This window comes from Taurulus bubalis, assembly GCF_910589615.1.
Source record: "Taurulus bubalis genome assembly, chromosome: 2".
Lineage (NCBI taxonomy): Eukaryota > Metazoa > Chordata > Actinopteri > Perciformes > Cottidae > Taurulus > Taurulus bubalis.
Genome location: NC_136590.1, coordinates 44,810,942 through 44,826,332, shown reverse-complemented (window position 1 = coordinate 44,826,332; position 15,391 = coordinate 44,810,942). Strand labels below are relative to the sequence as shown.

General features: G+C 41.9%; 1 protein-coding gene across 1 annotated transcript; it reads right to left on the bottom strand.

Annotated features, from left to right (window-relative positions):
* Positions 1-7,939: 7,939 nt before the first annotated feature.
* LOC306750091 (very long chain fatty acid elongase 6-like) lies at positions 7,940-14,949 on the bottom strand (the record flags this gene model as incomplete). Its single annotated transcript, XM_079233482.1, has 4 exons — positions 14,644-14,949; positions 10,656-10,787; positions 9,864-10,015; positions 7,940-8,373 (listed from the first exon to the last, which is right to left on the bottom strand). The coding sequence occupies exons 1-4, from the start codon at positions 14,742-14,744 to the stop codon at positions 7,940-7,942; spliced, it is 819 nt and encodes a 272-aa protein (XP_079089608.1). The 5' UTR covers positions 14,745-14,949.
* Between the last annotated feature and the right edge of the window lie 442 nt (positions 14,950-15,391).

Below are 15,391 nucleotides of genomic sequence, written 5' to 3'. Positions count from 1 at the left end.
GAGACCAGAACCACCAGAACCACGAGGCCAGAATCACCAAGAACCACGAGACCAGTACCACCAGAACCACAAGACCAGAACCACCAAGAACCACGAGACCAGAACCACCAGAACCACGAGACCAGAACCACCAGAACCACCAGAACCACGAGGCCAGAATCACCAAGAACCACGAGACCAGAAACACCAGAACCACCAAGAACCACGAGACCAGAACCACCAGAACCACGAGACCAAAACCACCAAAAGAACGATAGTCATCCCGCATTATATATATATATAAATAACATATATAATATATAATGTAACATCTTTCAGTTTTTTTAGGGACAAAACAAGATATTTAAAAAAGTCCCTTTATGCTTGTTTCCTGCCATTTGGGAATTAAAATAATAGTTTCAGACCAACAGGTTTAAACCAGTCGACCGTTGAGTGACTCCAGATCAATACACTCACACTGATCTGTCTGTTCATCAATTACTGATCAATCAATAAATTAAACTTGCTGACGGAGCACTTCTAGGTTAACCTGCCTGGGCCCCCGGGGGCCTCTGAGCTGCTGGCCCTCTCTTCTACACGGTCAAACACATTCATTTAGGAATGCGTTTGATTTACAGACAGAAATTAAACTGAAGGTCTGAAAAGCTGCCGGTCTGATCCTGAAGAGGTTTCTATAAAACAAACTCTCATGCTCTCTGTTCTCTCAGTTTTTAACAGTTTGAAACACCTGAGTAACGTCTTAAATTTAAACAAAACCCCCAAAAAATACTTTGTAAAGTTTAGTTTAAAAACACACAAACCCTTTAATTTGGCTTGAAATTACTACAAATTGCAAAGAAATAATACAAAAAAGACTTGGTTTCACACGGGACATGAACAGACGTCTCCTGGGTGAAAGTCATGTGAAAAAACACCTCAAAAAGTAATGAACTGAAACTGAGGATTGTTTAATATTTTGTCTTTGAGGATTTAAACAATTAATTGATTTTCAAAAGAGTTGCAGGTTTATTTTCTGTCAATCGATCAATCGACTTCTGGTTACTTCATTATTTAAACTCAGCTGTGAAGCCAACATGAAAGCTAAAGGACAACCTTTGTTATTTTTTATCTACTGCTCTTTCCCAGATCAAGTTTCTTAACATTAAATGAAAGAACATTTCTGTTGCCATTAACCAGTTAGTTGATCATGTCGACATGTTCATTATACTTCTTAATAATAATAACAATAAATAATCTTAATAAAACATTTTTTTAAAGTTCAGAAACTCAGCTTGAAACTACATTTACAACAAACGACGACTTTTCATTGTTCCTGTTATTTTACCTGCAGAAGCGGTTACCTGTGCATGCTTCGCGTGCACGCACCTCCCGGTTATAATCGCGGCTCGCGTGCACAGGAGGACCGAGCTCGCGCACCTCGCGCGTGCAGCTTCAGGCTCCGCGCCTCATCCTCCAGGAGGAGCCGCAGCTCGTCGCTGCTGCGCCGGCCTCACCGTCCAGGAAGCGACACATGCCTTCATCCGGGACCTTGTGTTCCATGCATCACACACACGCACACACACACACACACACACACACACACACACTGAGACGGTCCTCCGCCTGCAGCCCGGTTGTTGTGCTCCGACGTGCAGCGAGCAGCTGGAACCAGTAACTTCAAACTCCTCCCAGTGACAGATGCTTCAACAGGCAGCTGGGTTCATGTCCCTGCTGTTATGAAATGAACATATTTTATCTCTTTTTTTCTACTTTATATGAGTTCATATATGTGTTTGTGTGCGCGCGCATCTTTTTATGTACTACTTTACAAACTGTTTTGTGTCACGGATCATTTTGTTTCGGCTAATTCCTGGAAACCGACTTCCGGGTTTTAGATGAGTCACTAGTGGTGTTTTTTTCTTTTCCTGGAAAGTGGATATGATGATAATAAAAGATGAAAAACAAAGCTCTGCTTATCTATTTAACCAACTCTGCTTATTTATTTAATATATATATATTTCATCTTTTGAATGGCTTTGGAAGTAAAAGGTCAGGGGTCACTGGTTTAATCTTCTACAAGTAAAAAGTACAATATTTCCCTCTGAAATCAATGTAGTGAAACGGAAGTAGAAAGTAGCGTCAATAAGAAATACTCAAGTAAAGTAGAAGTACCTCCAAATTGTATTAAAATAAAGCAGAAAGACGGAGAAACATAAACAAATAAAGGCTGTTTCTATTTCTGAAAAGTCTTTTACAGGTGTGTGTGTGTGTGTGTGTGTGTGTGTGTGTGTGTGTGTGTGTGTGTGTGTGTGTGTGTGTGTGTGTGTGTGTTTATTTAATTTAGAAAAGAGCAAATTTAAACACTTAAAAGTTACAACAACAAACAAACGCATTCATTACATCCGCTATTATTTCTCATCACTTGATGGAGGCCTGCGTTCTGTTTTGCCCGACAGCACTTGAACGCAGCGTCACTGTGACGGTCCCACAGCTGCCTTCAATTAACGTGTTAGTGTTTTTACTGCAGGGACATTTACACTCTGACGCCACAGGAAACACGAGACGTGACCGGCCTCCGCCACCAGAGGGCGCCACCGGCTTGACGTCACCTGGAGAGGCTGACCTGCGCGTGAGGTTTACTGCTGGAAGACGTTTTAAGATCTTTTACTTGAGTAAACGTCAGCAATGTCTTTAATGTAATGCACACAAAAAGAGACGTTAACTAATTTAAATCTTTTAATAATTTGATTTCACTTTTTTTTCTTCACATTCATACATCTTATTTTTTTTTTCCCAGGATTAAGAATCCCAAATGGCCACAAATTGGACTTCTAATCTTGGTTATTTTTATTATTATATAATCTGTTTTCGTCACTTTATTGAAGTCGTCTAACAAAAGTTTCTTCAGGATCAGAAGAAGAACTTTTCATGTAGTGTTGTTTCTGGCGCCCTCTGTGGACTAAAGTGGTACTGACCCAAATCCTCGTGTCCTCCTCCCACAGCGACAGGAACCCAGCAGGGGTCATAACAAAGTGCTGTGACTGGACTCAAGGTCTGGACTTATCAGAGACGGGCCGTCTGCTCTCAAGGCTCCACGTAGAGTCGTCGTCACATTTTAGCTGAGTGATAAAAAACACACAATCTATATAGAAGGAAGAATGGGAGCACGTTTTAATATCTTTTGAGCTCTCTGAGGAACATCTTGTCACCGACGCTCAGGAGTCCTGATGTCATCAGGGGTTATGATGTCATCAGGAGTCATGATGTCATCAGGGGTTATGATGTCATCAGGAGTCATGATGTCATCAGGAGTCATGATGTCATCAGGGGTGATGATGTCATCAGGAGTCATGATGTCATCAGGGTTTCGCTGTGATTTACTGGAACAATGATGCAACGCTTCCCACATTTATGCAAAAAACGACAAAAAAAAAAAGATTTATGTGACAAAAAAGGCCCTCAGCTACAAATAAAATATGAATAAAATGCAGTGGAAGTATTCAAATAATTTAGATAAAGTTAAAGTAGCAATATAACAAAATATAAAACTGATACAAGTAAAAATCCTGGATTCTAAATGAAAAGTACAGAAGTATTAGCAACAAAATGTACTTAAAGGTATCAGCAATAAAAGTAATCATATATATATATATATACATATTTTATATATTTATGTTATATACATAATATACGTATCCATATTTTATATATAAAATATGGATACGTATATTATATATATAAATAATGTATATATATATATATATATAAACAAATATATGTGTATATATATTATATATGTATATAATTCCAATATTGTGGTATTTTCATGGTATTTTGAATATCGTAATACAGCAGCAGTGTTGGTGAAGTAGTTTTAATGGATGCTTTACAGTAAAGTGTTGTACATTATTTCCTACTTAGTCTTTATGTCCACATTATTGATTATTATTTCTCAAAAAAACTAAGTTTTGATTTGCAATTTGACTTGAAACCTAAAAAAAAAAAAACATTCATGTTCAAACATAGTTTGTCTCCGACATTTTACTCTGAAACGATTGTTTTAAATCATCTTAACAGACGCTGGTTCTTTCTTTCTTCTGGTTCTTGACGCTGTCTGAGACTTGAACTCTTCTCTTCTCTCAGCCGCAGAGAAAGAACAAAGAACGGAGACATTTTAAAACCATTATTGTGACGTATTTATTGAAACAACATTCAAAAGCCCTTTGAATGTTTATTCTTCTCCTTCGAGAGCGAACCTCTGAATTCACAGAACAACACGTCACTAAACTAAATTAACTGGAGCATCGTTTGGCACGAACATGAACCTCGTAATGACTTCAAGTTTGTATTAAAAAGGTTTTCCAACGGGTTCGGACCCGCTTGATCCCGCAGCTGCTTCACAGTAAAACTACAGGTTCAGAAGTACTGGTGTACTGAAGCACTTCATGTTGCAGGTCCAGATGTTTCAGCACGTCACACGCGTGATCGCAGGATCTCCAAAAAGGTGCGCTTGTGGCCGGAACAATTGAATACTTATGGATTAAAAAGTGGTGGAATGACCCTTTAGATTAAGACGTCACAAACGGAGGCTAAAGCAGGACAATAAAAATAAAACAAAGTCCCTTCTTCTTCTTTTTTATGTGCTTGTGAACGTCAGCTCCTCCCCAAAAAACGGCAGAACTTCATGTGTTCAAGCCCCAAAAAACAACCTAGATTCTTTATTTAATGAGCTACTATGGAAGCTCATTACCGCCAATAGAATAAAAAAATAAGATGAAAATGTTGTGGTGATAATAAAAAATATCCCCATGGTAAGTCATAATTATGAGTTAGAAAGTCATAATTATGAGATAGAAAGTCAATATTATGAGATAGAAAGTCATAATTATGAGTTAGAAAGTCATAATTATGAGTTAGAAAGTCATAATTATGAGTTAGAAAGTCAATATTATGAGTTAGAAAGTCATAATTATGAGATAGAAAGTGTGCATGTGCTTCAGTACCGCTGTTTTTTGTGTTGTTCTTTTTATCTCATAATTATGAATTTCTTTATTATCACAGCAACATTTCCATCTCATTAGTTTCTTTCACCGCGGTGACGGTCTTCCATACTCCGGTTTCCCCGAACAGGGAATAGAAACAGAACTGAAACCCTCTGGTTTGGCTGAAGAGGCGGAAACGTTCACGACAAGCTTCTTCAGACCAACGTACAAAACATTTGGCTGGAAAGACGAGAGAAAGAATCCTAATGAAAGTTATGCAACTTCTACTGAGTGAACTGCTGGAGGAACATGTATAGAAAATAAATAGATTCTCATTATTTACAAACACATCGGCGTCCTCGTTTAACCTCTACAAAGCTTTTCATCTATAAAGTCCAATTTAAATCGTATTATAGATCCGTAATGATGAATAATAGCATGTTTGGTCGGGTGGAATAATCTGGATTATGGCACACAAGGATAAAAACAAATGGCACAAACAAAAGTTTAAAGTACAGGAGGATGACGCTAAAGCTTCCAGAGTGTGTATAAAAACACAACTTTACACACATTAACTTGCATTTGCAAAAAGAAGAATGCATAAATCTTAAAATCAGTGGTTTCCAAGTAGAGGTCGATGTTTTGGGTTTACAGGAGGATTAAAGAAATATTAACCGCTACATAAAGTCATGTACTTTCCCCCCCGGTGAAACACTGGACACTTAAAATCCTTTTAAATCCTTCAAACACACAACCCCTCAATGGTTGAACTGGTTTTATTTTGCTTCCCCACAGCCAGACGGATGTAAACCCACTTCAACTCGTAGTTCGAGCCAGAATCAATACTTTTAATGGTAAAATTAAGTTATCGCACATTTGTAATCAATATAAACTCAACTTTGTGTCACGTTATTTTATCAACTCTTTAAGAGTAGAAACACAATTTGAATTAGAGTGTTCTTATTTTTATACATTATCTTTTATCTTAAAGTCTGTGTCACAACATAAACGTATTTTAAGTTTTATTTATCGAACGCTGAGCTCGAATGCTTGAACACATTAAAACGAAACAAGCGCTCCTCAAGAGTTCAAGGTCGTGACGGTTGAGCAAAAGGTCATTTTGTGGGTGAAGAGTTCCTTAAAGTGCTTCAAACTAAAATACAGGCAAAGTGTGCACAGAGTGTAAACATCTTGTTGTTGTTTGTTTTAAACAAAAGAAACAAAAAGGACGAGCGGCAGGACTCTCTCTCTAAGCGACGCGTTACGCAGCCTGGACGGCTTTTGGGCTGAGGAATGTGTTCAGATCGTCTGTCAAAGTGCACGTGTGGCGAGAGCGCACGTGGAGAACGTGGAGAACCGATCGCCAAGTGTTCCTCGTTTTGAAAAAGTGGGCGTCGGCTTCCTGTCACCACGCGGAAGACAGAAAGACGAAGAGTTTGCAGTTCATGAGCAGGTTTGACCGACATGATTAAAATGCCACGTAAAGTGTGTGTGTGTGTGTGTGTGTGTGTGTGTGTGTGTGTGTATTATTATAAAAACACCCTTCTTTCATTCAGTGCATTGTGAAGTCTTTGTTCCCTTTTGTTAAACTAAATTCTAATTTGTTTTGTTTTGTGTCTGAGCGTTGTTAGCTTAGCTTAGCATAAAGACTGGAAGCGGGGGGAAACAGCTAGCGCCGCTCGTTAATTAACGGGTTTTATCGAATTGGTTTTATTCGCACATAATAAATATTAAAAACACAGTTTTTGATTTTAGGGGAGTTTTATCTTCCTGAAGTCTTGTTGTTGTTGTTGTTGTTGTTGTTGTTGTTGTTGTTGTTGTTGTTGTTGCACCACCAAGACCTGCAACAGCTTTGGTAGCGTCGTCTCTGTGCTCTGGCTGCAACGATACCAGAACTTTAGGAATTAAATTCCATGATTCTCGATAAAAAAACTCAAACTAAACAATTAATCTCTACTACTTACTTTTTCTAAATTATAAACTTAATTTTACAAGATTACATTTGAACACATCGCTCAATACTCATATTTACTAAGTAGAGCTTAAACACATCATAATGTCACTCAATGCAACCGCCGTTAGCCGCTTACTCTGTTGTTTGGCCGCTAGCTTTGTTGTTTAGAGTGAATGTGCTACCATCAGCTAACAGCTAATAGCTAACTAGCGCTGACGTTAATTGGGATTAGTCTCGTTTAGAGAAACTTTTTTTCCACTTTAGAATAAAACTGGTTTCCTCCCGCTTCACGTCTTTATGCTAAGCTACACACGTCCCGACTCAAAAGCAATGCTTTGCATCGATCTTCCTTTTTCCCCAACATGTTGAACTATTCGTTTTTTTCCGGTTTTTTTTCTACTTCAGAGCTTTTTTTAGGATGATCACTTTTTCGTTACGACAAACAAACATGTGGCCCTCGCGTGTTTTGTGTTTACTGGTCGAGAGTCTAAGTCACGAGGCGATAATATAAATGCAGTGAGGACTAAACAAACGCGTTCATCCTCTTTTCACCTTCTTAAAGGCACAGCGTCGAGGGTTTGCTGACACCTAGTGGTTCGTTTGCAGATTGCAACCAACTGAATAATCAACTTCATAACATATGGAGCAACGGAAGCCAAGCGGGTGAGTCAGAGTTTGGTTTGTCCGTTCTGGGCTACCGTAGCAAAAAACATGGCGGTGCAACGCGGCGGACTCCGCCTCCTGATCCCGACGTGTTCATCCAAAGCTAACGAAAAAAACAACGGTTCTTCGTTTCCGGTGATTAAACGCGAATGAAAACATATTTATGAATGTTATCTTCCGCTTCTGCCAATAGACCCACTGAACCGCTCCACACTGCGCCTTTAAATGAGCATCCAAACTACTAACCGGTCTCCTCGTTGCTCTAAATCCGTAAACGTATCACCGCGGTCGAGCTACAGTAAAAAAAAAAAAAGAGGCGGAGCTTCGGCTCACGCGTTCTACGTACGGCACACTTCAACGACTACTCGGCCTTGGCCCCTTTGTGCTCGGTCGACGAGCCTCCCAGGTAGGATTTGTAGAAGAACCAGGCGAAGAGGACCAGGTAGCTGAGGTACATGAGGGAGCCCCACGCGATGTTGTCCACGTAGGACGGGCAGCGCACCTCGTGCATCCAGCGGTACACCAGGCCCAGCACCGCCAGGCCCATCACCATCTGCAGGATCTGGGTGGCCGTGATGATCATGGCGCAGGGCCGGGGCACCCGCAGGCCGGCCGCCCGCGCCGCGTAGTACGTGTACATGAGCGAGTGCACCACGTAGTTCATGGTCATGAACCAGCCGCCGCCCGCCACCTGGTCCTTGTAGGAGTACCAGGAGTACAGCAGCACGGTGATGTGGTGGTACCAGTGCAGGAAGATGAGGCGCTGCTTCCGGAGGACGATGAACACCGTGTCGCCTGGGGGAGGAGAGACAGAGGAAACCATCACTTTAAGGGGAGGAGAGACAGAGGAAACCATCGCTTTAAGAGGAGGAGAGACAGAGGAAACCATCGCTTTAAGGGGAGGAGAGACAGAGGAAACCATCGCTTTAAAAGGAGGAGAGACAGAGGAAACCATCGCTTTAAGAGGAGGAGAGACAGAGGAAACCATCGCTTTAAGAGGAGGAGAGACAGAGGAAACCATCACTTTAAGGGGAGGAGAGACAGAGGAAACCATCGCTTTAAGAGGAGGAGAGACAGAGGAAACCATCGCTTTAAGAGGAGAGACAGAGGAAACCATCACTTTAAGAGGAGGAGAGACAGAGGAAACCATCGCTTTAAGGGGAGGAGAGACAGAGGAAACCATCGCTTTAAGGGGAGGAGAGACAGAGGAAACCATCGCTTTAAAAGGAGGAGAGACAGAGGAAACCATCACTTAAAGAGGAGGAGAGACAGAGGAAACCATCACTTTAAGGGGAGGAGAGACAGAGGAAACCATCACTTTAAGGGGAGGAGAGACAGAGGAAACCATCGCTTTAAAAGGAGGAGAGACAGAGGAAACCATCGCTTTAAAAGGAGGAGAGACAGAGGAAACCATCACTTTAAGAGGAGGAGAGACAGAGGAAACCATCGCTTTAAGGGGAGGAGAGACAGAGGAAACCATCACTTTAAGAGGAGGAGAGACAGAGGAAACCATCACTTTAAGAGAAGGAGAGACAGAGGAAACCATCACTTTAAGGGGAGGAGAGACAGAGGAAACCATCACTTTAAGGGGAGGAGAGACAGAGGAAACCATCGCTTTAAGGGGAGGAGAGACAGAGGAAACCATCACTTTAAGGGGAGGAGAGACAGAGGAAACCATCACTTTAAGGGGAGGAGAGACAGAGGAAACCATCGCTTTAAGGGGAGGAGAGACAGAGGAAACCATCACTTTAAGAGGAGAGACAGAGGAAACCATCACTTTAAGAGGAGAGACAGAGGAAACCATCACTTTAAGAGGAGAGACAGAGGAAACCATCGCTTTAAGGGGAGGAGAGACAGAGGAAACCATCACTTTAAGAGGAGAGACAGAGGAAACCATCGCTTTAAGGGGAGGAGAGACAGAGGAAACCATCGCTTTAAGGGGAGGAGAGACAGAGGAAACCATCATTTTAAGGGGAGGAGAGACAGAGGAAACCATCACTTTAAGATCGGGCGCAACGGGTTTTACAGCAGCTTTCAGTTACTTTTTAAGACAAACAACAACAGCAACAGGCTGAAAGCTTGCTTTCAATTTCTGGTCAGATTTGTAGTTTGAGAATATTTAGACCGTTACATACAACCATTTAAATTCCTCCATGTCAACATACAATTAAAACCCGTTTGACACTGAAATATAGTCATTTAAAATCTGTTAAAACGACCAAAATATATATATTTTTCCACCAATTCATCCCAGTTTGAACCCAGACCTCCCACAGAAGCCTTACCCAGCTCGGGCGCCTTGCTGAGGACGAAGGCGTAGGCCCAGAACTTGCTGACGGGGGCGCTGTAGAAGCTGTTGTCACACACCGACTGCCGGAAGCCGTTGGTGGTGAGGATGTGCAGCATGTAGGAGCCGGTCCTCAGAGCTCCTATGATGCTGCAGGAGACACATCAGAGCACGGTTAACAACTCCAACTCTAGCATCCTGAAAACTGGTTGTTGAATGTGTGACTTTCAGTTGAATGACCTTGAAACTCTTCGTATTTGTGACCTTGTAATGTTTGTACATTCAGGGCTTAGCGAGCTCGAGGGACCGAGATCCGAACCCTCTGAAAAGTTTCTTATTGCAAAAATATCTCACAATGCATCACAGCCAGACGCTGTAAAAGCAGACGTAATCATCCGATTGTCATCTCTCTGACTGTCCTTGAACACATCACGTGTGACAAACGCTTCCGTAAGGAAAAGCGACCAAACCGAAGGTTCAAATTATGATTATTTCATCAAAAGCACTTTATTCTACGAAACCAGATCCTCTAAAAAAAAAAAAAAAAAACATTATATTCTGCCCTCCTCCTCTTAAACAGACGTTGTCAGATGACCTTGTTGGACACTACACACTCTATTCCGGCTCCTCTGAAGCGCACAACATAAAGAGCAGTTCAACTCTTCAATACTTTCCTTTTATCGGCCTTGAACGAACGGGAAGGTCTCCGTCTGGAGCCGCGTTTCAAAGCGTAAACACAAAACACCAGATTTCAAACGTCCAGAAGCCTCAAACTTTAGCCGCAACTCACCTGAAGATGGCGAGGCTGAGCGACCACAGCACCAGCGGGCGCCGCAGGTTGAGCTTCGGCCGCTGCCTCATGAAGTGCTGACCGCCGAACACGAAGGCAGCGTACAGGCCGCAGAACATGAAGGCCTTGCTCCTGTGGGGTTATTAAACAGAACATGAAGGCCTTGCTCCTGTGGGGTTATTAAACAGAACATGAAGGCCTTGCTCCTGTGGGGTTATTAAACAGAACAAAATGATGTAAATAAATAATAAACAATTATTACGTGGAAAATAAGTAATACTGACGCTGTTGCTAAATAGAATACGATAGGGTTAAGTGTTTTATTTTCAATGATCCCCAAAATAATTATGGCTATAGTATTAGACGGCCTTAAACCAGTATTACACCACCTTAAACCAATATTAGACCACCTTAAACCAGTATCAGACCACCTCAAACCAGTATTAGACCACCTTAAACCAGTATTAGACTGTCTAAAACCAGTATTAGACTGAGTTAAGCCAATAGTAGACTGTCTAATACATGTTTAACTCAGTCTTAAACCAGTAATAGACTGAGTTAAACCAGTAATAGACTGAGTTAAACCAGAAATAGACAGAGTTAAACCAGTATTGGACTAAGTTACACCAGTAATGGACTAAGATAAACCAGTAATAGACTAAGTTAAACCAGTAATAGACTAAGTTAAACCAGTAATAGACTGAGTTAAACCAGTATTAGACTAAGTTAAACCAGTATTAGACTAAGATAAACCAGTATTAGACTAAGTTAAACCAGTATTAGACTAAGATAAACCAGTATTAGACTAAGATAAACCAGTATTAGACTAAGTTAAACCAGTATTAGACTAAGTTGAACCAGTATTAGACTAAATTAAACCAGTATTAGACTAAGATAAACCAGTATTACACTAAGTTAAACCAGTATTAGACTAAGTTAAACCAGTATTAGACTAAATTAAACCAGTATTAGACTAAGATAAACCAGTATTACACTAAGTTAAACCAGTATTAGACTAAGATAAACCAGTATTAGACTAAGATAAACCAGTATTACACTAAGTTAAACCAGTATTAGACTAAGTTAAACCAGTATTAGACTAAGTTAAACCAGTATTAGACTAAATTAAACCAGTATTAGACTAAGATAAACCAGTATTACACTAAGTTAAACCAGTATTAGACTAAGATAAACCAGTATTAGACTAAGATAAACCAGTATTACACTAAGTTAAACCAGTATTAGACTAAGTTAAACCAGTATTAGACTAAGATAAACCAGTATTAGACTAAATTAAACCAGTATTAGACTAAGATAAACCAGTATTACACTAAGTTAAACCAGTATTAGACTAAGATAAACCAGTATTAGACTAAGTTAAACCAGTATTAGACTAAGTTAAACCAGTAATAGACTAAGTTAAACCAGTATTAGACTAAGTTAAACCAGTAATAGACTAAGTTAAACCAGTATTAGACTAAGTTAAACCAGTATTAGACCGTCTAGACCTCTAATCCGGTTACAAAGGAGGAAGAAGCGATGTGGAGCGGTTACATAAGAGACGACACGGTGAGGCGAGCGGACCAGACGACGTCATATAAGAGCAAAACATCACACACACACACACACACACACACACACACACACACACACACACACACACACACACACACAGTACGTCTGGAACGTCCTCCAGCCTCCAGCCTGCTGCTTATCCTTCATAAGCACAGCGCAGGATTAGACGTGGCGGCGATGACCATTTCGCCGAGCGGTGAGCGATGAGTCATGTGATCTCTGCTCGTATCAACACAACCAAACAAACCGTGTGTTTGTGATTACCCGGCGGCGGCAGGGAGGACGACGCCGGAGCGGCGAAGGTCAACTCCTGACAGAGATAACGGAGGAGGAACAGCCGTACCTGATCTTATTTACTTTATTTTATTATCACATCTGTGAGGCCGTGTGGAATAAACCAGATGACTAATCCAGATATTAGAGGATGCTGCTTGACCCAGTTAATACTATGGGGGTGGGGGGGGACCCTTAAAGCTACAAACTGATATTTAAAAAGGTATATTAGAACTTTCATTACATTCTGGATTGTCTTTCTTTCGATTAAATCACTCAGTCTGATGTCGGGTTCAGGCGACGCCATTTTTTTTACTGTGACCTTTCCTCCATTTCCCCAACGACGTCGTGCATTTACATTCCTGCGCTCCTATTGGGCGAAGTCACGGCGGGCGAAGTCACGGCGGGCGAAGTCACGGCGGGCGAAGTCACGGCGGTCGTGTTCGTTGCGTCGGTTTGTATTGACGATAAGAATAAATAAACGTAAGCGTGTGTTTTTATCTGACTTACTCTTTGCATTGCAGCCGTTTCAGGAAGTAGCCAGAGCCGACGACGCAACGCGGGATAAACATATACAACCTTCCATACAAAGATATTTTTCTGCTTGTGGTGATTGAGGAGCTTCAGACATTTGTGTTTTGTAAATATATTATGTTCATATAAAAATAAACAGTTTGTCTGTAAATGTTACTTTGTGATCACGTGATAATTTATTCATGAATTACAGATTTACTAAAAAAGGAGGAGGAGGAAGAGGAGAATGAGGAGGAGGAGGATGAAGAAGAGGAGGAAGAGGAGAATGAGGAGGAGAATGAGGAGAAGGAAGAGGAGAATGAGGAGGAGGAAGAGGAGGAGGAGAATGAAGAAGAGGAGGAGAATGAAGAAGAGGAGAATGAAGAGGAGGAGAATGAAGAGGAGGAGGAGAATGAGGAGGAGGAGGATGAAGAGGAGGAGAATGAAGAGGAGGAGGAGAAAGAAGAGGAGAAGGAGAATGAGGAGGAGGAGAATGAGGAGGAGGATGAAGAGGAGGAGGAGAAAGAAGAGGAGAAGGAGAATAAAGAGAAGGAGGAGAATGAAGAGGAGGAGGAGAATGAGAAGGAGGAGGATGAAGAGGAGGAGAATGAAGAGGAAGAGGAGAATGAAGAGGAGGAGGAGAATGAAGAGGAGGAGAATGAAGAGGAGGAGAATGAAGAGGAGGAGGATGAAGAGGAGGAGGAGAATGAGGAGGAGGATGAAGAGGAGGAGGATGAAGAGGAGGAGAATGAGGAGGAGGAGAATGAGGAGAAGAATGAGGAGGAGAATGAGGAGGAGGAGGAGAATGAGGAAGATGAGGATGAAGAGGAGGAGGATGAAGAGGAGGAGAATGAAGAGGAGGAGAATGAAGAGGAGAATGAAGAGGAGGAGAATGAGGAGGAGAATGAAGAGGAGGAGGGGAATGAGGAAGAGGATGAGAATGAGGAGATTGAAGAGGAGGAAGAGGAGAAGGAGGATGATGAGGAAGAGGAGAAGGAGGAGGATGAGGAGAAGGAGGAGGAAGAGGATAATGAGGAAGAGGAGAATTAGGAGGAGAATGAGGAAGAGAATGAGAATGAGGAGATTGAAGAGGAGGAAGAGGAGAATGAGGAGGATGAGGAAGAGGAGAAGGAGGAGCAGGAGGAGGAGAATGAGGAGGAGAATGAGGAAGAGAATGAGGAAGAGGAGGATGATGAGGAGGTGAGCTGCCCCTTCACATCTTCATCCCCTGACTCTTCATCAGTATCCTCGCACACGAACAGAAGGCAGTCCTCCGTCTCTGTTGCCGGGAGACGGACCTCTGCTCTGGACGCGTTTTATAACAATGAACAAAGAACAACGGACGCACTGTGCTGCAAGATGGCGACATGTGTGTGTTATACACGTTATACGTGTGTTGTATACGTTACATGTGTGTGATCTACACGTTATACGTGTGTGTTATACGTTACATGTGTGTAACTCCCAGTAACGTGAGCGATGGGAGGAAGATGATGTCATGTCTTCATCCTCAAGGACGTTTGAATTAAAGCGGGTAACCGTCCTCCTCCTCTAGGCCCACCGTGGAGGAGGACGGACATCTTTTATTCATGATGTGTGTTTAATGGACGCTCTCTCGCCTACATACCAGTTCTCCTGCATCCACTCCAGGGCTCGCGTTTCGTCGAAGCGCCGCTCGAAGTCGTACTCCGCCGGCGGGGCCGCGAGCTCCGTCCCGTTCGCGTTCATTTTCTCTTTCTTTTTTAAATTTTCTTTTTTTTTATCCTCTTTTTCTTCCACGTTTTCCCGGTGAACGTGACCGCGCCGCAACGGCCTTCTGACGGGGTTTTGAAGCCTGACAGCCGGTCGCCGCTGCGCGAGCTCCTTTATCTTCTCCCGCTGATAGGAGCGGGATGGTCGCCGGTTGGAGTCCGGGGAGGACGCGGCACTTCCTCACCGCCTCTCGCGCTCCTCCCCCGCCGTCAAGCTGGCGGAAGAAGAAGAGATGCGCTTCCGGGTTTGGACTTTCAAAGTAAAAGCCGTGACGCAGCAAACGCTTCAGGTTAACAATATTCTAGGACTCAGATATGGGACAATTTCATTTTTATAATTGCACTTTTCTACTGTTGCGCCAACATATTCCTTGTACACACACACACACACACACACACACACACACACACACACACACACACACACACACATGTATATATAGATAGATAGATAGATAGATAGATAGATAGATAGATAGATAGATAGATAGATAGATAGATAGATAGATAGATAGATAGATACTTTATTAATTAGACTTTAACACATACAGGTGAGCAATAAAATATATAAAATGCACAATATATACACAAATTGAATAGAATAATATTAATTAACAAAGAAAA